We start from the raw sequence: 22,411 nt of genomic DNA on the forward strand, positions 1-22,411 counted from the left end.
TTTACTCCAGCTTGGTATTCCAGCAGACCGGCATTCCCTGCATCCCAGGGACCTCTGCAGTGTAAAGCAGAGATAGGAGAGGAAAACCTACCTAAAATTCAGTGTTTGCTACAAATTTGGGGGTCATGTTTTGTTTTCTTTTTTTGTTTTTTTGTTTTTTTTGCAGTTTGAGACTGCAAAATTAATAGACTGTTCATTTATCATTGATAATGCCAAGCCTATAGGTTCCCCTCCCAAGAAAGAATGAGATTTTCCTCCAAACCAGCCCAGCATCCTGCCCAGTAGCCAAATGGAGATAACTAAGTCTCCAGCAAGGGCCAAGGTAAGGCCCAGAAGTCCCCTGGGTTCCCTCTGCCAAGGTTGAGTGGTTTCAAATTACCATAAGTTGCAGATTCTCTAAGAAACATCTGTACTGACCTCACAAAATAATCATCCACTTCTGGGAAGAGGAAGAGGGAGATCTCCCACCATGCCACACCTCTGCTTCCAGGTCCAGCCCCCACTGGGGCTTGGGTGGCCACCCCATCGCTAGAAAGGAGAGATCTGGGGCAGCCCAGGAGCTCCCTCCGGCCGGGTTGTCCCTCCTATCACCTGCCCTCCAGCCACACTGTCCTACTTCCCCCACCTCCCCAGAGGTTATCAGGGACAGAAGGCCCCTCCCTCATCCCCTCTATGTTCCTCCACTTCCCACCCCCCCCACCCCTCTAGGGTGTCCAGGACATTGTGTGACTCAGGAAACAGCTCAGACGTGAGGCTTGCAGCAGGCCGAGGAGGAGGAAGAAGGGGTGGTGGGAGGAGAAGAGGACGCTCGTGCCTCAGGAGGGCTCTGAGGGTCCCTGCCTGAAGAGAGAGAGAGGATCCAGGCTTGGGGCAGGCGCTCTGGAATGCAGCCCCCTTCACCACTGCTGCTGCTGCTGCTGGGTTTCTCAGTTGTCATGACCAGAGGTGAGCATGGGGCGGGAGGGATGGGGGCTCCATCTCTCCTAAGAGGATGTCTGCTGGGGTTGGGGGGTGGGAAGAAGATCGAACCCCAAGCTTTGAGGAGACACTGGATGGAGCAGAGCCTCACCCTCCAAATGGGAGAAACCTGTAGGGAGAGACAACTCTGCCGCTGGAGCTGCACGGACCAAGTCTTTGGGCCTGATGCCAGGGGTGGTGGCTGCTGGGGGATGGGTGAGAGGGTGCCCACCCCTAGGGAGGACCCAGCCCGCCCTGTAGCTATGAGGCAGAAGGCTCTTGCAGCAATATTTAGGAGGGGAAGAGGGGACAGATTGACCACCTGCTGGGGAAAGAGGTGAGAGGGGAACTGGAGATGTAGGCATGGGAAGGTAAAGGGCCCACCAAGTCCCTTTCCTGGTCCAGCTGTCCCCGCCCCCCGGATGGCTCAGTGCTGGGCCCTTCCTGGAGGAAATCCCTTCAATGGCTCAGCCATTCACCTCCCAGGAGCCTCTGTTGTCTTGCTTCCCAGAGATGAAGCCTGAAGCTGGACTTGGGAGGCCAGAGAATAAACAGGAAAGGGGGGTGGAGATTAGGAACTGAGAGGCCTGGGATCTAGGGGCTGGAGCATGGGGACCACAGAGGGACCACATGGGCCCAGGAACAGGGGTGTGAGAGAGGATGGTGGCTAAGCGAGCCCCCAGCTGGACTGCTGGGACAGGTCCCTCGGTAGCATCTGGGAGGAGGGAAAGTAAAAGCACAGGATTCCTGAGCTCCCATCTCATGCTCCCACCCCATCCCTAGGGCTGCTGTGTGGGAATTTCCCAGAACCCTGCGCCAACGGAGGCACCTGCCTGAGCCTGTCTCAGGGACAAGGGGTCTGCCAGTGAGTGTACCTTGTGGGAGTGAGAGGCTGGAGGGAAATGGGAAGGGAGAGGTGAGGAGGTGAAAGAAAGGAGAAAGGGGAGAAGTGAAGGAGATGAAGGGAAACGAATGAAGTCAAAAAGTGGGAGGTGGGAGAGAAGGTGAAGAGGGACAGTGATGGGAGTTTTCCTCTCTCCTCCCTTGCCCAGGTGTGCCCCTGGCTTCCTGGGTGAGACATGCCAGTTTCCTGACCCCTGCCAGGATGCCCAGCTCTGCCAGAATGGAGGCAGCTGCCAAGCCCTGCTTCCTTCCCTTGCAGGCTCCCCTAGCCCTTCCTCCCCCTCAGCCCCCAGCTTCTTCTGCATCTGCCCTCCCAACTTCACTGGCAAGAGGTGCCAGGCCTGGCTTGGGGGCCCCTGTCCTCCCTCCTTCTGTAACCAAAGGGGCAGCTGCCAGATCCAGCCCTCAGGCCATCCGCAGTGCTTCTGCAGGCCTGGGTGGACAGGTAAGTGCTGGCTGATGGGGGTGGGGAGGAGGGGACAGGCCGGAGCAATGGGCAGACATAATGTGTCAGACACACGTCTTATTTTCAATGTGGAGAACAGGTTCACTCCAGATTTAACTCTCCCAAAGCACAGTGTAACTAGGGGAAGGGGTGATGGAATAGGGCAAGGAGGGTATGGTAGTAACAGTCCGGAAATGTGAAAATGAGACCCAGAGATAAGGCAGCATGAGAGCTGAGTTATCTCAGATGAGCTGGAATTTGTGCAATGTTGGAAACAGCCCCCTCTGCCTCTCCCTCAGGGGAGTGGTGCCAGCTGCAGGACTTCTGCACAGCCAACCCCTGCGCCAATGGAGGGGTGTGTCTGGCCACCTACCCCCAGATCCAGTGCCGTTGCCTGCCTGGCTTCGAGGGCCACGCCTGCCAACACGACATCAACGAGTGTTTCCTGGATCCAGGACCGTGCCCCAAGGGCACCACCTGCCATAACACCCTGGGGTCCTTCCAGTGTCTCTGCCCCGCTGGACGGAAGGGCCCACATTGCGAGCTCCGGGCAGGACCCTGCCCTCTCAGGGGCTGTCCCAACGGGAGCACCTGCCAGCTGGTGCCAGGGAGCAACTCCACCTTCCACCTCTGTCTCTGCCCCCCAGGTGCGTCCTCCCAGGGCCTCCCTGCAGCCCCTCTCTGTGAGCAGGAAGGGCAGTCTTCTTTGGGTCCCCTTCCACCATCTGATCCCATGGCCCTGCCAGGTTTCACAGGCCCAGACTGTGATGTAAATCCCGATGACTGTGTCGGACACCAATGTCAGAACGGGGGTACATGCCAGGACGGGCTGAGCAGCTACACCTGCCTTTGCCCAGACACCTGGATAGGTGAGCTGTTTATGCCATGTCCGTAAACGTGGCCAGCCCCTGCCCTCCCCTCCTCACCAGCTCCCAGCTCTGGCCTTTGTCCCCTCCCCAACCCCTCGCAGGCTGGGATTGCTCTGAAGACGTGGATGAATGTGAGGCCCAGGGTCCCCCTCGCTGCAGAAACGGGGGTACCTGCCAGAACTCAGCCGGTGGCTTTCACTGTGTGTGCATGAATGGCTGGGGAGGCTCAGGCTGTGAGGAGAACCTGGATGACTGTGAGGCTGCCACCTGCACCCCAGGGTCCACCTGCATTGACCGCGTGGGCTCCTTCTCCTGCCTCTGCCCACCTGGCCGCACAGGTGTGGGAGCAGCAGAGGGTACCGGGGAGGTGGGGGGTGGAGATGGAGGGTGAGAGAGGCACCAGGAGGGCAGCTAGGATCTGCAAGTGGTCTCTGAGTGCCTCGCCCCCTGCTGCCCCTCCAGGCCTCCTGTGCCACCTGGAGGACAGGTGCCTGAGCCAGCCGTGCCACGGGGAAGCCCAGTGCAGCACCAACCCCCTCACGGGCTCCACGCTCTGCCTGTGTCAGCCGGGCTACTCAGGGCCCACCTGCCACCAGGACCTGGACGAGTGTCAGATGGGTGAGGCACCCACATACCATCCTCTCTGAGCCCCCAGACTGGCCTCTGCAACAAAGACAGAAAAGGACAAATTGCTTTTCTTTTCTTCTTTTTTTTTAATCATATTTTTTTGTAGAATATAACATATATACAAAGAAGTGATATCTTTCCAAGCGAAATTAACAAGTAATTAAAGAACAAATTTCAAAGAATGTTATAGGTTACAGTTCCATAGTTTCAGTTATTTCCTTATTGTAAAATATAATATATATACAAAAAGGTAGTATCTTTCAAAGTATGCTTTAACAAGTAGTTATATAGGAAGTTTCCAAAGTTGTTATGAGTTATAATACCATAGTTTCAGTTATTTCCTTATTGTGAAATATAACATATACACAAAAAGGTGATAGCATTCAAATTACAATTTAACAAGCAGCTATAGAACAAATTTCAAAGGATGCTATGAGTTACAGTTCTACCATTTCAGTTCTTTCTTTCTGGCTATTCTAATACCCTAGCAACTAAGAAAAAGAAAATTATTATATAAAGATTTAGTATTCATAATCCTTTGTTAAATTCCATCTTGTCTGTTGCTACCCCTTCCTCTAGTTTAATCACTTTCCCAATCTTCAGGGATGTCTAGGCAGTGACCACCCTAACTTGTTCATGTTAAAAAGGGGTGTCAACTTTAAGAGAAAAGGGGACACATATAGTTGATATTCCTGAAGAGGCTATTGCCTCTGGGTTTTGGGACTTAGCTGGAATAGGAGTTCTCTGAAGGATTTAAGTTTTTGAAGAATAAGCTTAATGAGTGAAACCTTTATTGAGTCTCAGATAGGGATCCGGGTATTCTTTAAGGTTTGGGGACTACTGTTGACTGTGGTCATTTGGCACATCTAGGTGAAGCTTGCACAGGAGTAACCTCCAGGACAGCCTCTTAACTCTGTTTGCAATCTCTTAGCCACCAAAACCTTATTTTGTTGCCTTCCTTTTCCCCCTTTTGGTCAAAAAGGCATTCTCAATCCCTTGATTCCAGAATCAGGCTCGTTCCTGGAATCCATGTCCCACATTGCCAGGGAGACTCATGCATCTGGGGGGTCCTGTCCCACATCAGGGGGAGGGTGATAAATTTATTTGCAGAGTTAGGCTTAGAGAGAGAAAGTCCACATTTGAGCAATAAAAGAGGTTCTCTGGAGGTGACTCCTAGGCATAATTATAGGGGGGCTTAGCCTCCCCTTTACAACCATAAGTTTCACCTAAGCAAGCCTCAAGAGCAAGGGCTTGATTTATACAGTAGAGGGTTCCTAAATTCACATAGCATATGTTATGTCCACGATAACCATCCATATCTCGCATTATCATCACTTATTTGTACAATCCTCATCATTCTCCATTTTAAACAATTCTCGTGACCCAAATTATCTCACAGCTCTTGTCAGCCCTCAATTATTAGGACAAATTGTTTTCTGAAATAAAAAATAAATATCTCTTTTTCCTGAATTTTTCCAGATTCGCCATCTCCTCCCTACACGGTCCTCTTGCCAATGCTCAGCCCACCAGGCCCCACTGATTTGCCCCCTTGTTCCTTCTCCATCTTAAAAACACAAGTCTTTCCCTTCCTTGGTCCATCTGCCACATCCAGGCCCCCACGCCCTCCCTGGACCTCCAGCCTCCTTGCCCTTCCCCACTGCCAGCTCCTGCAGACTCCCGGTTCTTCTCTCTTCCCAGCCCAGCAAGACACCAGTCCCTGCGAACACGGCGGCTCCTGCCTCAACACCCCTGGCTCCTTCAACTGCCTCTGCCCCCCTGGCTACACGGGCTCCCGCTGCGAGGCTGATCACAATGAGTGCCTGTCCCAGCCCTGCCACCCAGGCAGCACCTGCCTGGACCTACTCGCCACCTTCCACTGCCTCTGCCCACCAGGTACCAGCTGGCTGGAGCCCTGGGGGGGGGGGGGTTAGAGGGGGAGACAGACCAATCCTGAACCCACTGGGCATCACCCCTCCAGAGCCAGGACAGCCTCAGGCCAGCTGGGGTCAGTTTCCAAAGGATGCTTCCCTTGTTATCCTCCACCCCCAGATGAGAACTCTGGGACACCCATGATCCCCAAGAAGAGGATGCCACAGACAGTAGTGAAGTTGTGCACTGCTCAACTCCAGGGGGTACCATTCATTTCTTAGTTATAAAGTGTACAAAATGATCCACTGTACACAGAGGCCCATGGAAGAAGAGCAGAATGGCAATTAATACCCTTTCTGTGCTGCAGCCTCTGTTTGTGACTACCCCTCTCCCAGACTGCTCCCCCTAATCACAGAAACTCCCTCCTATAGAGATCGATAGCAAACGCTTAAAAGCCATAAGGCCTGGGTGCTTGAATTTGGTGCAAGAAGAAAGGATTTCACCCACTTCCCAGGCAGTTTTAAGGGGGAAGCCTCCCAAGGGAGAGAGTGACAAATTCAACACCAGGCAGCTGGATAACTCCATCCCCACCCCCCGCAAAAAAAAAAAAAAAAAATGCCTACTTTGTGCCAGGTACTGTCTGAGCATCTTACATGCATTGTCTCATCTAATCTTTACAATAATGCTACAAGCTCAGCATTGTTACGATGCTTATTTTATAAATGAGGAGACAGAGGCACAGAGAGGCTAAGTAACCTGCCCAGGGTTCTAAGTGGCAGATCTGGAATTCAAACCAGGGCTTCAATAGCTTTAACCATTACACAGCATCTCCTTTCTAAGCTGAGAGCAGCCAGGCCATTCACAGGCAATCACAGAAAAGCACAAGAAAACTGCTCAGTCGTCCAAGTGACAAGGTTGTGGATAGAAATGAGCTTCAGAAGCGGCTCCCCAGGCAAGAAGAGGCAGCCGAGGTCCGGAGGTTGATCCAGCCTCGGTTCAGTAAGAGACCAGGACTTGCCCAAAGCCACAGAACAAAATGGGAGTGACACATCTTCCCAAATGCCTTTCGAATTCCCCCTTTGAGCATCCTTGGTCACCCTAGCACAGAGGCCTGCCCAGGTAGGACAGTAGGATGAATCACCTCCAGGTAAATGCCCACTTGTCCCATTTGTAACCCAAGGACCTCCAGCTGATCAGCCCGCCCTCTGTGCACACTGGAATGACCCCCCAAAAGGCACTTCCTGGCAGCCCTCCCACAGGCCCCAAGCTTTCACATTGGAAGGAGGCAGTGCCCCTGCTGCTCTGCCTTAGGGATCATCTCTTCCAAACCACACTCTGACAGCAGGGTTGGAGCTGCCCAAGGGGGCACACAGCAAGGCAGAGGCAGGGCTGCCTCCACCCGGGGTCGCCTGGGCAGAAGGGGCGAGCAGCCAAGGCAGGGCAGGCATGGCTGAGCCTCACCCCGCCCCGCACCCCTGTCCCCTCAGGCTTGGAAGGGCAGCTCTGTGAGGTGGAGACCGACGAGTGTGCCTCGGCCCCTTGCCTGAACCATGCTGGCTGTCAAGACCTGCTCAACGGCTTCCTGTGCGTCTGCCCACCAGGTGGGTGAAGCTTCCCCTCCAGCCACCTCCACCCCGGGCCTCCTAACCTACAGAGTTCAGGCCCAGCATCACCCGAGGCCTCTTGAATCTGTCTCTAGCCTGGGAGTGAAATGACAGTCCCCAGTTCATGGCCCCTTCTCTGCTCCTCAAACTGTTAACACCTTCCAAATCTTCCCTTGCTTACTCGCCCACCCTCATCCCAGTCCCTGCCAAAGCACCCAAATATCCCTCCTTGCCAGCCCCCCTCCAGAGTCCTCTGTACCCTCACCCAGCATGTTAGGGGTTCCAGGGTGGTCTTGACATTGACTGCCATGGACGCCGGGAAAGCTAACCCACCCCCTTCTCCAGCTTCACTGGACAACCCTGCGACCGCTTGCTGTGATGATATCTAGGATTTAATGAGTATCTATTCTAGGCCAGGCACTTAGCCAAGTACTTGTCAGGTATTATCTCATGTCATTCTTTCAACAGTACCATGAATTGGGTTCCATTATTACTCCCCTTTTACAGAGGAGGAAACCAAGGCCTAGAGAGGTTGAGTGACTTGCCCAAAGTCACACCTAGCAGGCAGCTGAGCTTCACCTTTCCTGCATCACCCTCCATCATCCCCATCTCAACCTGCCCCAGTTGTCTTCTCTGGGAAGCCCTCCAGGTCACCCTTTCCCAGCAAGGGGCAGGGCTTCCCCCTGTCTCCCTGCTGACCTTGGGCCTTCTCCCCCACCCACACTCTGCCCCACATCCATGCACCAGGATTCACCGGCACGCGGTGTGAGGAGGACATCAACGAGTGTGGAAGCTCTCCCTGTGCCAACGGTGGGCAGTGCCAGGACCAGCCCGGAGCCTTCCACTGCGAGTGTCTCCCGGGTAAACTGAGGGACAGACACGGGATGGGGGGAGCAGGGAGGGGGCAGGAGGCAGATGTCCGTGCAGCACCCTGACCCCCCTGGTGCGCTCTAGGCTTTGAAGGCCCGCGCTGTCAGACAGAGGTGGATGAGTGTCTGAGTGGCCCCTGCCCCTCTGGTGCCAGCTGCCTTGATCTCCCAGGAGCCTTCTCTTGCCTCTGCCCATCCGGCCTCACAGGTCAGCAGGGGAAGCCTTGGAAAAGGTTGGAAGGATATTTGGAGCACAGGGATGGGGGAGGGGCCATTAGTGGGTGTTTGAAGATGGTCAATGACATCCTTAGACATCACTAGACATCCCTGAAGATCAAGAAAGTGTTTAAAAGAGAGGAAGGGGTAGCAACAGACAAGATAGGATTTAACAAAGGATTAGAAATACTGAGACAAATATTAGGATTAGGAGACAGGGATGTGATTGGTACTGGCCAACCCAGACCACAGGTGGGAAGGCTTCATGGAGGCGGTGATGGATGCACTGAGCCCTGAAGGATGAGTAGGAGTTTGTCAGGTAGAATGCCAGACCGTGTGTTTTAGCTGGAGCTGACCACATGGACAAAGGCGCAGAGGGAAGAAAAGCACATCCATTCCAGGAACAATAAATGGTCCGTAGCTTAGGGAGCAACCAGGCAAAGATGAGAAAGGCAGCAGTTGTAGGGAGGCCATGTCATGCCGGACCTCGTGCATCATTCCGAGGAATTTAGACAGTATCCTGACACTATCCTGTAGGCAATAGCGGGCCATTGAATGACAGGTTCATGGGAAAGTGAACAAGTCATGCATAAGAAATTGCCTTTGGCCCCAGCAGGGACATGGAGGGAGTCTCTTTTCTCTGTGACCCATCTCTACCCACCCAGGCCAGCTCTGTGAGGTGCCCCTGTGTACCCCCAACCTATGTCAGCCCAAGCAAGGGTGCCAGGATCAGGAGGACAAGGTTCAGTGCCTCTGCCCCGATGGGAGCCCTGGCTGCATCCCTGCCGAGGACAACTGCACCTGCCAGCATGGGCACTGCCAGAGGTAATGTCTTCCCAGCCCTCCCCATGTGCCCTTCCTCTCGATCCTCCCCAGCTGGGACAGGAGAAAACAGCCAGTGTGGAGCCCGACTGTGGGAAATGACCACTGGCTTGGTGAACAGAAACAAATAGGTCTTAGGTCACAGCCCTTGGGAGGGCTTGATTGGTGAGTGTTAACCAATGGGGAGAGAGCTCAAAATTAATGGGAGGAAACAGAGCACCAGGGGCTCGGAGCAGAAAGAAGAGCGTTAAATCCCAGGGCCAAGTCATCATTCGTTGGACAAATATTTCTTGAACATCTACTATGTGCAGGTGCTGTTTGAGGCACTGGGGAACAGAGAGAACAAGACACAAAGTGCCTGTTCTCATCATGGAGCTTTTATTCCGAAAGACAGACATTGAGTTAGTTAGAGATAAATAGAGAGGGAAGGGGCATCGAGAGCAAAGTCACTGAAGACAAAGGCCAAAGTCTCAGGCCCAAAAAAAGAGGAGGTCATAGGGGTCTGGCCGGTGGAGAAGAAAGTGGGTGCACTAGGAGAAGAGAAAATCTCTCTCCTTTCTCTTTATGACCAGATCCTCATGTGTGTGTGATGTGGGCTGGACAGGGTCAGAGTGTGAGGTCGAGCTGGGGGGCTGCATCTCCATGCCCTGTGCCCACGGGGGAACCTGCCACCCCCAGCCCTCTGGCTACAACTGCACCTGCCCCACAGGCTACACAGGTGAGGCCCTCCCCAAACCATGCACGCCTGGGCTGGTCATCCCCTACATCAAGGTTAAGGCCAGTGGAGACACAGGTCCAAGGGTTCTGGGTCTCAGTCACCACCAAGGAGAACTGGGCATGGGCTGCGGTGAGGGAAGAAAAGAGGTTGGATGGAGGAGAACAATAGGAAAGGGGATGATGAAGGGGAGAGAAAGGAGTGAGGAGGTAGATGGAGGGAGAGGAGAGAGGAGAGAAGGAGGATCCCCTTTCTCAGACCCTGTCCATCTCCCTCAGGGCCCACTTGCAGAGAGGAGGTGACGGCTTGTCACTCAGGACCCTGTCTCAATGGTGGCTCCTGCAGCCCCAGGCCTGGCGGCTACTCCTGCACCTGCCCCCCAAGCTACACCGGGCCCCGCTGCCAGACCAACATGGACCACTGTGCCTCTGGTGAGTGCCACCATGGCCGGGCCATGACGGGGATGGAGGGACTAGGTAGGGTAGGTTTGCACCACATTAAAAAAATTAATTGGATGTCAGGGAGCTGTTGTTTCAGTGGGGCGGGGAGTGGGGGGTCCTGTGTGGGGTGTGACTGAGGTCACAGGCACTGGGTTATAATAGGCCAGGAACCCAACCCCTCACAGCCTCCTCTCTCCAGCCCCGTGCCTCAATGGGGGTACCTGTGTGAACAGGCCTGGTACCTTCTCCTGCCGCTGTGCCACGGGCTTCCAGGGCCCACACTGTGAGGGAAGGGTCCGCCCCAGCTGTGCAGACAGGTGAGCTGGGCTCAAAGACCTCTGGAGAAAGGAAGGGAGCCCCTCGGTTTTCCCACCCTTTCTCTCCATCCCCCTCTGGGCTCCAGGCTTGCCTCCCAGGCCACATTCCTGAGGCTCTCGCCCTTCCTTCCCCCGCTGGTTTCCCACCTCCCCATCTTATCACACACTCCCTCCCCCTTGTTTCCCAGACCTTCCTTCTACTGTGCTCTGTCTCTGTCTTGTCCAGCCCTTGTAGGAACAGGGCAACCTGCCAAGACGGCCCTCAGGGTCCCCGCTGCCTCTGCCCCGCTGGCTACACAGGAGGCAGCTGCCAGGTGAGGGGCTCTGAGCCGGAGTGCTGAGGAGGGAAGTGGCTATCTAGCTCCAGTGAGAGGGGTCTTAGGGACTAAATGGTGGGCAGCAGGGCAGCTGGGAGGGAGTATGGAAGTCTAGGGGTTAGGGTCTAGCTTGAGATTTGAATGGAGTGAAGAAGGAAGGACTGAAAGGATTTTTGATCCCAGAGACTATTCTGGGAAGAGGGTATTGCAGGGAGGGTCCCCAAGTCCCAGACCATTTTGGAGAGAGTTTTAGATGTAAGGGATGTTGAGGCCCCAGGGTCAGCAGAGTGCCTTCTCTGGGCCTGGGTACCTGACGTTCTGTCCTCCTCATGCTCCTTGCCAACCCTCAGGCCCTGGTGGACTTATGTGCCCAGAAGCCCTGTCCACACAATTCCCACTGCCTCCAGTCTGGGCCCTCTTTCCAGTGCCTGTGCCTCCAGGGATGGACCGGGCCTTTCTGTGACCTTCCACTGTCCTCCTGCCAGAAGGCTGCTCAAAGCCAAGGTACCACCGAAGGGTGAACTGGAGAGCAGATGAAGAAAGAAAGGGGTCCTCCTCTACCCTGTACCTAAGGGCATCCACACTCAACGTTTGGCCAAAATAACCAACTGAGACTCCAAACAACACAGACCAACCACAGTTATTGGTTCTATATCTCAACACACCCAGGGCAGCCTAACACAATTCAGCTCCTCTCACCACATTCAGCACAACTCTAGCAACACAATCCAGCCCAGGCAGTAAGACTCCAGCTTAATACAACCTCTGGGGGGTTGACAACATGGGACAACTCCACCATGGACAACATCATCGTAACACAGCCAGAGTGGACCACGATTAACCCAACTACACTTACTCAAATGAGGTGCGGTAGGAGAAGAGTTCAGGGAAGAGACTGTTGTGGGGTAAGGGATGATTCATGGGAATCACAGTGAGAAAACATCAAAGGGGATGCAAAACCCAGAGACAGACTTAGGCCACTAGTTCAGCCCCTTGTCCCCATTTGCAGTTCCCCTCAAGTCAAGTTCTTTCTTGCTTGAGACCTGCATTGAGCCAAGAGCACAGTCACTTACAACACTCCAAAAAGCTTAAGAAGAGGCATCTCCCCCCTATTCTGGCATAAAAGGTGGGAGGGAAAGCTTGATGTTTTAACCTCTTCAGTGTCGGGAGTTACTAACTCCTCAGTCTCAGAGTTGCCTCCACTCCCCCAACCCCCAAGAATGTGAGTGGCCCCAAGGTAAAGGCCTCTTTGCTCAGTGTCTGGAGCCCCTGAGCTCCTTGCCACCCTCCCTTAGCTTTCTTTCCCCATTTTTCTCTCTCCCCAGGCACAGAAGTGTCTTCCCTGTGCCAGAATGGGGGCCTCTGCATCGACAGCAGCCCCTCCTATTTTTGCCACTGCCCTCCTGGATTTCAAGGCAGCTTATGCCAGGACAGAGTAAATCCATGTGAATCCAGACCCTGCCAGCACGGTGCCACCTGCGTGCCTCAGCCCAATGGGTATCTCTGCCAGGTGAGAGAGGCTGGAGGGGAGGGTGGGCTGGATGTGGGAGACAATGGCCATAGGGGTTCCAGGGTTATCGGTTTCTCCTCCCTTTCCTTTACCCCACACATCCAACCAACCACTGAGTGATGTCAATTCCACCTCCTGAACATATCTTAAATCCGTTCCTTCCCCTGAACCTTTCACCCCACTGCCCTAGTCCACCTGGACACCTGCATCAGCTTCCCAAGTGTTGTCCCTGCCACCCCACATCCACCTATAGATCCAGCCTTTATTCTGCCACCAGGATGCGCTATCAAAAACGCTGAACTGACCTATCACTCCCCTGCTGAAAAACCTTCAGTAGCCATCCACCTCTTTCAGAATAAAGCCCAAGGCCCCACGTGACCCAGCCCTGCCTACCTCACAGGCCTCATCTCTTCCCACCACCGCCCACTTCCTCAGGAAGATGTTCCTAGATCTCTCCAGGCAGGGTTAAGGCCTCTGCTTGGTGGTCCAAGACCCTGAGCCAGGAGAGGCCGAGCTGGGATTCAAGTCCAGGCAGTGAGATTCCCGTGCTCTGAACCACAGCTTTTGATAAGGGCACTATGCAGACCCCTTACCCTCACCCTCTTTCTTTAAGTTTGATTTTTTAGCTTTTTGTTCTGAAGCTTTTTAGACGTACACAAAAGCAGTGTGCCGATCAGTAGTAAGCCCCTTGTACCCGTTACCCCAGCCCTACTCCCCCTTTCATAAACCACCCTCCTCCAGAGGTCTCCTAGCCACTGCCCTCTCCTGCTTCTCCCAGCTGTCTGGGCCCTCCTTTATGGATTCCCTTTCCTCCAACTTAACCCAATGCCCTAGCTTGCTGGAGTCCTCCTGTCTCTCCCTTTTCTTGCGTGCGCTCCTTCCTTTTGCAAAAACTCAGCACATGGTACAGAACTCTTCAGTGACCCTTATCTCAGAATGGCATGAAGTGATCAGAAAATGGTCCAGAGTGTTGGAGTCAGAGACACACATTGAATCTCAGCTCTGCCACCCACTAGCTATGTGACTGTGCAAGTCACTTAATCTTAAAGTGCCTCGGCTTCCTTATCTGTAAAAGATAATCCCTCTAAAGGATTGTTAAGGGGTCATATGAGAGGCATATAAATCACACAATAAATGTTAGCTGTCTCTCTCCTCTGGTTGCCTGAGCTCTTCGTAGAAGCCATAATGGGTTCTCATATTCTTTGTATCTCTAGCGCTAAAAATGGTGCCTGGCACAAAATAGGCATTCAATAAATGCTGTTGAATCAAATAATAAAACATGAGGGAGCCTGGTGGATGTGTGGGTGGGAGACGGTGGTTTTACCAAAAGTGGAGTTATGTTGAGTGGTAATGTGTTGTAGAGATTATGTCTGAGACCACGGAGGAGTTAAGTGGTCTATTACTAAACAATTGTGTATTATAAGGAGTTGAGATCAAAGGATTAAGCTGCACATGATCATGAAGGATGGTGAGTTGAATGATGCAGCTGAGCTGGACAGTGAGGGGCTAGGCAGACTATCTGTACATGTGTGTGTGTGTGTGTGTGTGTGTGTGTGTGTATCCTGCAATGCTGGGCTGGGCTTGTTCCCTGTTTGCCCATCTGACCCTCTTTGCCTGCAGTGTGCCCCAGGCTACAGCGGACAGAATTGCTCAAAGGAACTGGACGCTTGTCAGTCTCAACCCTGTCATAACCGTGGGACCTGCACCCCCAAACCTGGAGGCTTCCACTGCTCCTGCCCTCCGGGCTTTGTGGGGCTGCGCTGTGAGGGAGATGTGGATGAGTGTCTGGAGCGGCCCTGCCACCCCGCAGGCACTGCAGCCTGCCATTCTCTGGCCAACGCCTTCTACTGCCAGTGTCTGCCTGGACACACAGGTGAGGCCTGTGATGGGGGGGTAGAGGCATTTCTAGGGCACAGCTAAGCAGACAGTCCTTACCCATGAAGCAGCCTAATCATCTTGTCCATCCTCTGCCTCCATCCCCCATCCAAGAGAAGACATCCCAAGATGGCTTGGCCTGTGAATCTAGTGCTGGGCCAAATCCCAGAGATAAGTTAGGAAGGAGACAGTGACTGAGACAGTGTGTGAGTCTTATCTCACCCCACCACTCCATCCCCCAGGCCAGTGGTGTGAGGTGGAGGTAGACCCCTGTCAGAGCCAGCCCTGTTCCCATGGAGGGTCCTGCGAGGCCAAAGCAGGACCACCCCCGGGTTTCACCTGCCACTGTCCCCAGGTGAGTGACTGCAAAACTCCTTTCTCTGTCGCCCCAACACTGGTGCAATGCAAGAATGTCTGGACTGGAATCCTAGAGGGGAAACTGGGGGAGCTTTAGAGTAGGAATTATTGGAAAATGCTGTCTCCAGTTCAGAGTGGTGAATGGCTCTCAGAAGCAGTTAGGGGGAAAGGCAGGATAAGGTGGTAGCAAGAACAGGATTTTCAGAAATCGCAGGCATTGTCTAAGGGAAAGTCAAGAGCTGCTCAAGGTCAAGCTGGGTAACCTTGGATACATTCTTTCAACTTTATGCCTGTGTGTTTAATGGACTTCAGATGCATAGAATTCGATTAATCTTAATCCTTGATTAATGATATACTGACATCATTGCTTTGTACATGATCTTTTTATTTTATTATTTAAACACTGTAACACCCAACCTAACCCAAGAATTACAATGTTAACAATAATTTATATCTACTTATGTGCTCCATCTCTATCCTGTTTCCCCTCCAGAAGAGGAAGATAAAGGTTTCTGTGTGTGTGTGTGTGTGTGTGTGTGTGTGTGTGTGTGTGTGTGTGTGTACATGAAATTAATCAAAGATTAAGATAATACAAAATAACATTTTTTCGTTTTAACTTAACTGTTTCAAGCTTCTTGTAGTCTTTCTGGACTTGCATTATGATGCTACAGTTCATCCATGCTCTTGCACATGTCTATGCATCAACCACTTTCACCACTGGGTAGCAAGTCATTGTGTGAAATGACCATGGGACATAATTTCAACACCTGTAAAATGATGAACTCAATGCTCTCTGAGGCCTTGTCCAGATTTGAGAATCTAGGACCCTCTAAACTGCCTTAACCCAGAAGTTTGCTTGAGGGGCAGAATATTATAGGGTCCTTCCCCAACATCTCTCCTTCCCTCCACAGGGTTTTGAAGGCCCCACTTGCAGCCACAGAGCCCCCTCCTGCGGCGTCCATCACTGCCACCACGGAGGCCTGTGTCTGCCCTCCCCTAAGCCCGGCTTCCCACCCCGCTGTGCCTGCCTTAATGGCTATGGAGGCCCTGACTGCCTGACCCCTCCGGCTCCTCAAGGCTGTGGCCCTCCTTCCCCATGCCTCTACAATGGCAGCTGTTCAGAGACCCCCGGGTTGGGGGGGGCAGGCTTTCGATGCTCCTGCCCTCCCAGCTCTCCTGGGCCCCGGTGTCAGAGGCCTGGAGCAAAGGGGTGTGAGGGCAGAGGTGGAGACGGGGCCTGTGATGCCGGCTGCAGCGGCCCAGGAGGAAACTGGGATGGGGGCGACTGCTCCCTGGGGGTCCCAGACCCCTGGAAAGGCTGCCCCTCCCACTCCCGGTGCTGGCTTCTCTTCCGGGATGGGCAGTGCCACCCACAGTGTGACTCGGCAGAGTGTCTGTTTGATGGCTACGACTGTGAGACCCCTCCAGCCTGCACGTGAGCCTGGAACCCTGACCGGGGCACGGGAGGGACTGGAAGGAAGGTCATAGGGGCCTCCGAGTTACAGTGTGGCCACTACCTCAGGCCCCACAAGCCCTGCGACCAGGTTATTCCATCCTAATAACCATTGCTAAGTGGGGGTAGAAGATTTGGACTCCGACCCAGGGGAATGGGGGGTGGGCATCAATATTTAGTGCAGGGACCAAGAAAGAAGACGCAGCCTCTGGGCTCCTCTCCAAGAGTTGAGGAAGCTCCTTAAGCGTCCCTCCCTAGGCCCTGTTGCCATGGCATATCTCCCCTAGCAACCAGCACCCCTGAGGGAAAAGGGCCTGGACTCTCCAGGAGACAGGGGAGGGGCGGGAGAGAAGATCGTGGGAATGTCAGTAGACATTAGGGTGCCTGGACTATCAACCAGGGTCCAACTAAGCCCACTGCCACCGAGCTGCTCCCACTTAGCAACCAGAGCCCCAGGGACGGTGGAATGTCAGGAGTCCTCTTTGAGGTCAAGAGGGGTGTCTTGGGCTTCTGTGGGGATCCTGAGTTCCCCTCTCTTCACCCCACAGCCCAGCCTATGACCAGTACTGCCGTGATCACTTCCACAATGGGCACTGCGAGAAAGGCTGCCACACCGCAGAATGTGGCTGGGATGGGGGTGACTGCAGGCCCGAAGCTGGGGACCCTGAGTGGGGGCCCTCCCTGGCCTTGCTGGTGGTGCTGAGCCCCCCAGCCCTGGACCAGCACCTGCTTGCCCTGGCCCGGGTGCTGTCCCTGACTCTGAGGGTGGGACTCTGGGTGAGGAAGGATAGTGATGGCAGGGACATGGTGTACCCCTATCCTGGGGCCCGGGCCGAAGAGGAGCTGGGAGGATCCTGGGACCCCTCTCATCAGGAGAAGGCAGCGTCTCAAACACAGCCCCTGGGCAAGGAGACAGACTCCCTCAGCACTGGGTAAGAAGAGACTGGGCAGAGAGGAGGGCTAGATGCTAGTTTTTAAAGGCAGAGGGAGGAAACAGGCAAGGGATGGATACAGGGGTCTCTGAGGTACCTGCCCGACAGGTTTGTGGTGGTGATGGGTGTGGATTTGTCCCGCTGTGGCTCTGACCCCCCTGCATCCCGATGTCCCTGGGACCCTGGGCTCCTGCTCCGCTTCCTCGCCGCCATGGCCGCAGTGGGGGCCCTGGAGCCCCTGCTGCCTGGACCCCTGCTGGCTGCCCACCCTCGTGCAGGCACTGGTAGGTAACCCCCTGCCATTCCCCCTGACCTTTGCTCCCGGGCCAGCTCTCATGACAGCAACTGGCAATGGAGGTTGAATGATCTCTGTGCCCCCAAACGTTCTTTGTTGGGACTCACATTCATTGACTCCTCTGTTACTGGATCACCTCATGACCATGTGCTCTGCAATCTTCCTCATTTCCCTAACCTCCACCTTGGATTCTGGTTTATCTCCTCTACTAGATAGCAGATCCAATCATCTATCAAATAGATGATGGTATGACTATCAAATAGGTCATATTACCCAAAAAAGAATAACTAGCACTTACATCATGCTTACTTTGTGCCAGGCCTTGCTCTAAGAGCTTTATATTATTAACTCATTTAATCCTCCCAACAACCTCATGAGGCAGGTACTATTATTATCCCCATTTTACAGATGAGAAAAGCAAGGCAAGAATGGTTCCTGTCCTTGCCCAAAGGTCTCACAGTAGTAACCAGCCTCACCAGGTGTGGCCTCTCTTTGTGCCTCTGTCTCTCCCACCAGAGCCCCATGCCAACCAGCTTCCTTGGCCTGTGCTGTGCTCTCCAGTGGCCGGCGTGCTTCTCCTGGCCCTTGGGGCTCTTCTCGTCCTCCAGCTCATCCGTCGGCGGCGCCGAGAGCACGGGGCCCTCTGGCTGCCCCCTGGTTTCACTCAACGGCCCCAGACTCAGCCGTCTCACCGGCGACGCCGGCCGCCTCTGGGCGAGGACAGCATCGGCCTCAAGTGAGAGTGAGGCAGAATGGGGACTCAGGGAGGAGATTCTTTCAATGGAGAGATTTATATCAAAGGGAATAAGAGACACTACTGTAGAAGTCAAAGATAGGGGAAGGGGAGGGAGATGGGAAAGCTACTGGAAATCTGGGGGTACCTGATGGTTATAACCCCATAAGACCTTTACCCACCCGTCCTCCTTATAATCCTGTGTAACCTCTACCCGTCCACCCTCCTTCAGGGCTTTGAAGCCAGAGGCAGAAGTTGATGAGGATGGAGTTGTGATGTGCTCAGGCCCCGAGGAGGGAGAAGAGGTGGGCCAGATGAAAGGGCTGGGCCAGGAACGATCCTGAGGTGTTGGAGGGGATGCAGCAATGTGGCAAACAGCCTTCACTGATCTTTACTCTCATCCTCAAGGGTGAAAAAATGACCCTACACTCCAAGTGCCAGCTCTGGCCTCTGAGTAGAGACTGCAGGGAGCTCCCTCAGACAGCCATGCTGACTCCCCCCCAGGAGTCAGAGATGGAGGCCCCGGATGTGGACACCCGTGGACCTGGTACGTGAGCCAACCCAAACCGAGAAAATGAAAACCTCCTTTGACCCTTTTTAGAATTAGAAAGTCCTTTAATATCAGGACTGGAGGAATTAGTGTTAGAGTTATTACCTTAGAATATTACCTTAGACTATAACTACTGTTAGAGTTATTACCTTAGTGGTTCTCAAAGTGTGGTCCCTGGACCATCAGAATCAGCATCACCTGGGAACTTACTAGAAATGCAAATTCTCCAGCTCAACCCCGGAGCTACTGATCCAAGATTTCGTGATATTGGGCCCAGCATTCTAGTTTAACAAGCACTTCAGGTCATTGTGATCCAGGCTCAAGACTGAGAACCACTGCCCTAATAAGTAAGAGAACTGAGGCCTACTGGCTCCTTTTACAGATGAGAAAACTGAAGTCAAAGAGAAGAGTTAAAAAGTCACTTGACTAAAGCCACACAAAATCAAGAGCCAGAGCCGGGCTTCCTGATGCCTCGGGCTGTGATTCTCCCTTTCTAAGCAGCCCTTTTTCTCTCCCACCCCCAAGTTGTGTCCTTTTTATTGACTTGTCCCCATTCTTCACGTCCCTCACCCACAGATGGGGTGACACCCCTGATGTCAGCAGTCTGCTGTGGGGGAGTGGAGTCCAGGACATTCCAGGAGGCATGGCTGGGAGGCCCTGAGCCATGGGAACCTCTGCTGGGTGGAGGGGCCAGTCCCCAGGCTCACACTGTGGGCACTGGGGAGACCCCGCTGCACCTGGCTGCCCGATTTTCTCAGCCAACCGCTGCCCGCCGGCTCCTTGAGGCTGGAGCCAACCCCAACCAGCCAGACAGGGCAGGGCGCACCCCCCTTCATGCCGCTGTGGCCGCTGATGCTCGGGAGGTCTGCCAGGTCAGTGCACAGTGGGGTCCCTGATGGGAAAAAGGGAAAAGCTTGCAAGTAAAACTGGAAAAAAGCATGCCCTAGGGTTTGGCAAAAAGGAAAGATGATGTTAGTTTGGGGATCCGAAAGGGAAACAAGGACAGATGGCTGGATATGGATTGGGAGGAGGATAAAAGTGTGTAGGAACTGAGCTAGCAGTCCAGGGTACCCCAGGGGTCATTGGCCCTCTCTGGCCTCCTAGCTCTTGCTCCGGAGCAGACAGACTGCGGTGGATGCACGCACAGAGGACGGGACCACAGCACTGATGCTGGCTGCCAGGCTGGCAATAGAGGACCTGGTTGAAGAACTGATTGCAGCCCGAGCAGACGTGGGGGCCAGAGACAAATGGGGTATGGATCTAAGGAGGTCGATGTTGTGCTATCGAGTTGAGCAGATGAGGTACGAGGTGAGGTGCAAAAAGGACACACTCGAGGCTGGAGCATACCTTCCCGCCCTGCGGTACGATGGTAGTATGGAGGGCGTTTAAGTCTCCACCCACCATCCTGAACAACGGACACACACAGCCCCGGTCCAAAGGGAACTGGAATGGGAGAAAAGAGTCTGTGGGAAGGGAAAGGGATGAGGTGGGGATGGGGGGCGGTCTCCCGGTCCCACCGACCCCAGAACAATGCCCCATTGTCCCGCCCGTACGCCGGTGACGTCACCAGGGGCAACGCTTCCTGCCGGTCTGCGGTCGCCAGGACAACGCTTCCCGACTTTGAGGGAGCCAGCGGGCCGGAAAAGCCCTTTCCCCAAAGCTAGAATCCGTGGGAAACCGGAACCCAGGCGTCTGGCCCCCAACCCCGCAGTAACAATCTCCCACGTCGTCCCCCAGGAAAAACGGCGTTACACTGGGCCGCCGCCGTGAACAACGCCCGGGCCGCCCGCTCCCTTCTCCAGGCTGGCGCAGATAAAGACGCCCAGGACAGCAGGGTTAGACCGGGAAGCGGGATCCCCACCAAAAAAAGCTGGCGGGGGAACCGTAAGAAGCGCGGGAACCCTGCAAACCCCGAAGGGGCGGAGCCAGTGGTGAAGTGGGTGGGGCCACGAAAGATCCTTTCTGTGGGCGTGGCCTTCCCTGACTTCGCCCCCGGCTGTTTTCTCCTGCTCAGGAGCAGACGCCGCTGTTCCTGGCGGCCCGGGAAGGAGCGGTGGAGGTAGCCCAGCTACTGCTGGGGCTGGGGGCGGCCCGAGGGTTGCGAGACCAGGCCGGGCTGACTCCTGGGGACATCGCACGCCATCGCAATCACTGGGACCTGCTGACTCTACTGGAAGGGGCGGGGCCACAAGACACGCGTCACAAAGCCACGCCGGGCAGTGGAGAGGGCGCTTTCCCGCGCACAAGGACCGCGTCGGGGAGTGCTCATCATCGTGGGGGCGGAGCTCTACAGCGCAGCCGGACTCTTTCATTGGGAGCTGGCCCACGAGGTAGCGGGACCTGTCCGCAAGCCCAGACTCTGCACGTTGACATCACCGCGAACAGGGGCGGAGCCTATCCTCTTTGTCGGAGCCTATCGGGAGGAGGAACAGGAGGAGGCCCGCCCCACAGAGGCCGTAGATATTCTGCAGGCATGCGCGGGCCTCGGCCCAGTCCCGCGATAGTGCGGGGAGGTTCCGGGGTCGCTGCCCGGCACCGGGAAGGGACGTCGGCGAATGGCTGGCCCTGTGATTGGGTAGCTCTAGGAGCCTGCGGCCCCGCCCCCAGCACTCCTATTCCGCCTCCTTGTCTACTCCGTTCGCAGAGTGGGGATCCGCTCAAGCTGCCTGGGGTTTCCCAGGCCACCAAGTGATGCTCTTAGATCTTGGAGACGAGGACCAAAAGTAGAAGGCTACGTGGGAGCGGGGTGGGGGTAGTGCATCCTAAAAATGAGTACCCATTAAATGACATTCGGGGGTGCCGGGGAGGATCTAGATTTTGAGATCCCGAGCCCCAAAAGTAAGGTCATGAGTTTTTTCCCTCCCACAATGAGTGTGTGGTGCTCCCCAGAATAGGAATCGTTTCCACGTGGAGACGCCGCAGCTCTGAAAAGAGGGTTTAAGGTACTGGATGAGGTGGACTCAATCTCTCTCCCAGAAAGTAACGGTGAGGGGCTACAGGATAGAGTGGAGTCAGAGTGAGTATCCTTAAATTGGAACCAAACTTGATGCAAGCGCAAAGGATGTAAGATATTCCTTCTTGTATATGGTTCACCCCTTTTTCCCACTGCCCACAAACAACTGACAAATATTTATTGAGCACCTAAAATGTGCCAGGCACTATGTAGGCTCCAAAGAGGGGGGGAAGGGTCACTCCAGCTGATGACTCCTTGCACTCTCCCTACTACCTTCCAAAAAAGAAACTCCACTGCAGGGATGAAGCACCACTCTTCTAGCCACCAGTATTCCTATTTAAGTGCCCCAAATCACCACCTTCTAATAAAGTTGATGTGAAGTGTTACTTTTTTTTTTTTGAGGGATTGGGGAGTGGAATGGGAAGGAAATGTAGTACTGCATAGTGTTTTCGGAATTTTGTGCCCTTGGCTCAACATTTGGATGGGAGCTTTTAGTACAGTTAAAGAGCAAGAATAAGTAGATTTGGAAGTCCCATGTTAATTTAGGGGATCAGCTGAAAGCAAGAATCTTCAGTATGCCAGTGAAAACCCATACACACACTAGGCCATGCCCATCCTTTGTCCTTTCCCCAAGGACATTTAGTGTTGGCCACCTAAGACCTCAGGTTAAATAGAGGGAGAGGGAGAGCGCACCTTAAAAAAACTTTATTCACCTTTCAGCAATGTGGCTACACCTCTTTAATGGTGATGGGTCAGAGATTTGGAGTTGTGAGGCATTTTAAA

The 22,411-nt window shown here is 54.1% G+C and overlaps 1 protein-coding gene across 1 annotated transcript; it reads left to right on the top strand.

Moving 5' to 3' along the window:
* The first annotated feature begins 763 nt into the window (after positions 1-763).
* On the top strand, positions 764-22,014 carry NOTCH4 (notch receptor 4). Its single transcript, XM_037842365.1, is given in 31 exon segments — positions 764-945; positions 1,741-1,822; positions 2,010-2,305; positions 2,605-2,952; positions 3,052-3,174; positions 3,276-3,512; positions 3,637-3,792; positions 5,500-5,694; positions 7,158-7,271; positions 8,022-8,135; positions 8,229-8,351; positions 9,025-9,184; positions 9,754-9,899; positions 10,175-10,327; positions 10,536-10,653; positions 10,880-10,967; positions 11,321-11,474; positions 12,296-12,480; positions 14,101-14,353; positions 14,598-14,710; positions 15,624-16,147; positions 16,714-17,097; positions 17,206-17,381; positions 17,909-18,128; positions 18,358-18,430; positions 18,534-18,672; positions 19,252-19,547; positions 19,780-19,927; positions 20,413-20,510; positions 20,690-21,302; positions 21,305-22,014. Coding segments are annotated over 31 exon segments (5,988 nt in total). The 5' UTR covers positions 764-884; the 3' UTR covers positions 21,403-22,014.
* Positions 22,015-22,411: the final 397 nt, after the last annotated feature.

Source organism: Choloepus didactylus, chromosome 7, assembly GCF_015220235.1.
Source record: "Choloepus didactylus isolate mChoDid1 chromosome 7, mChoDid1.pri, whole genome shotgun sequence".
NCBI lineage: Eukaryota > Metazoa > Chordata > Mammalia > Pilosa > Megalonychidae > Choloepus > Choloepus didactylus.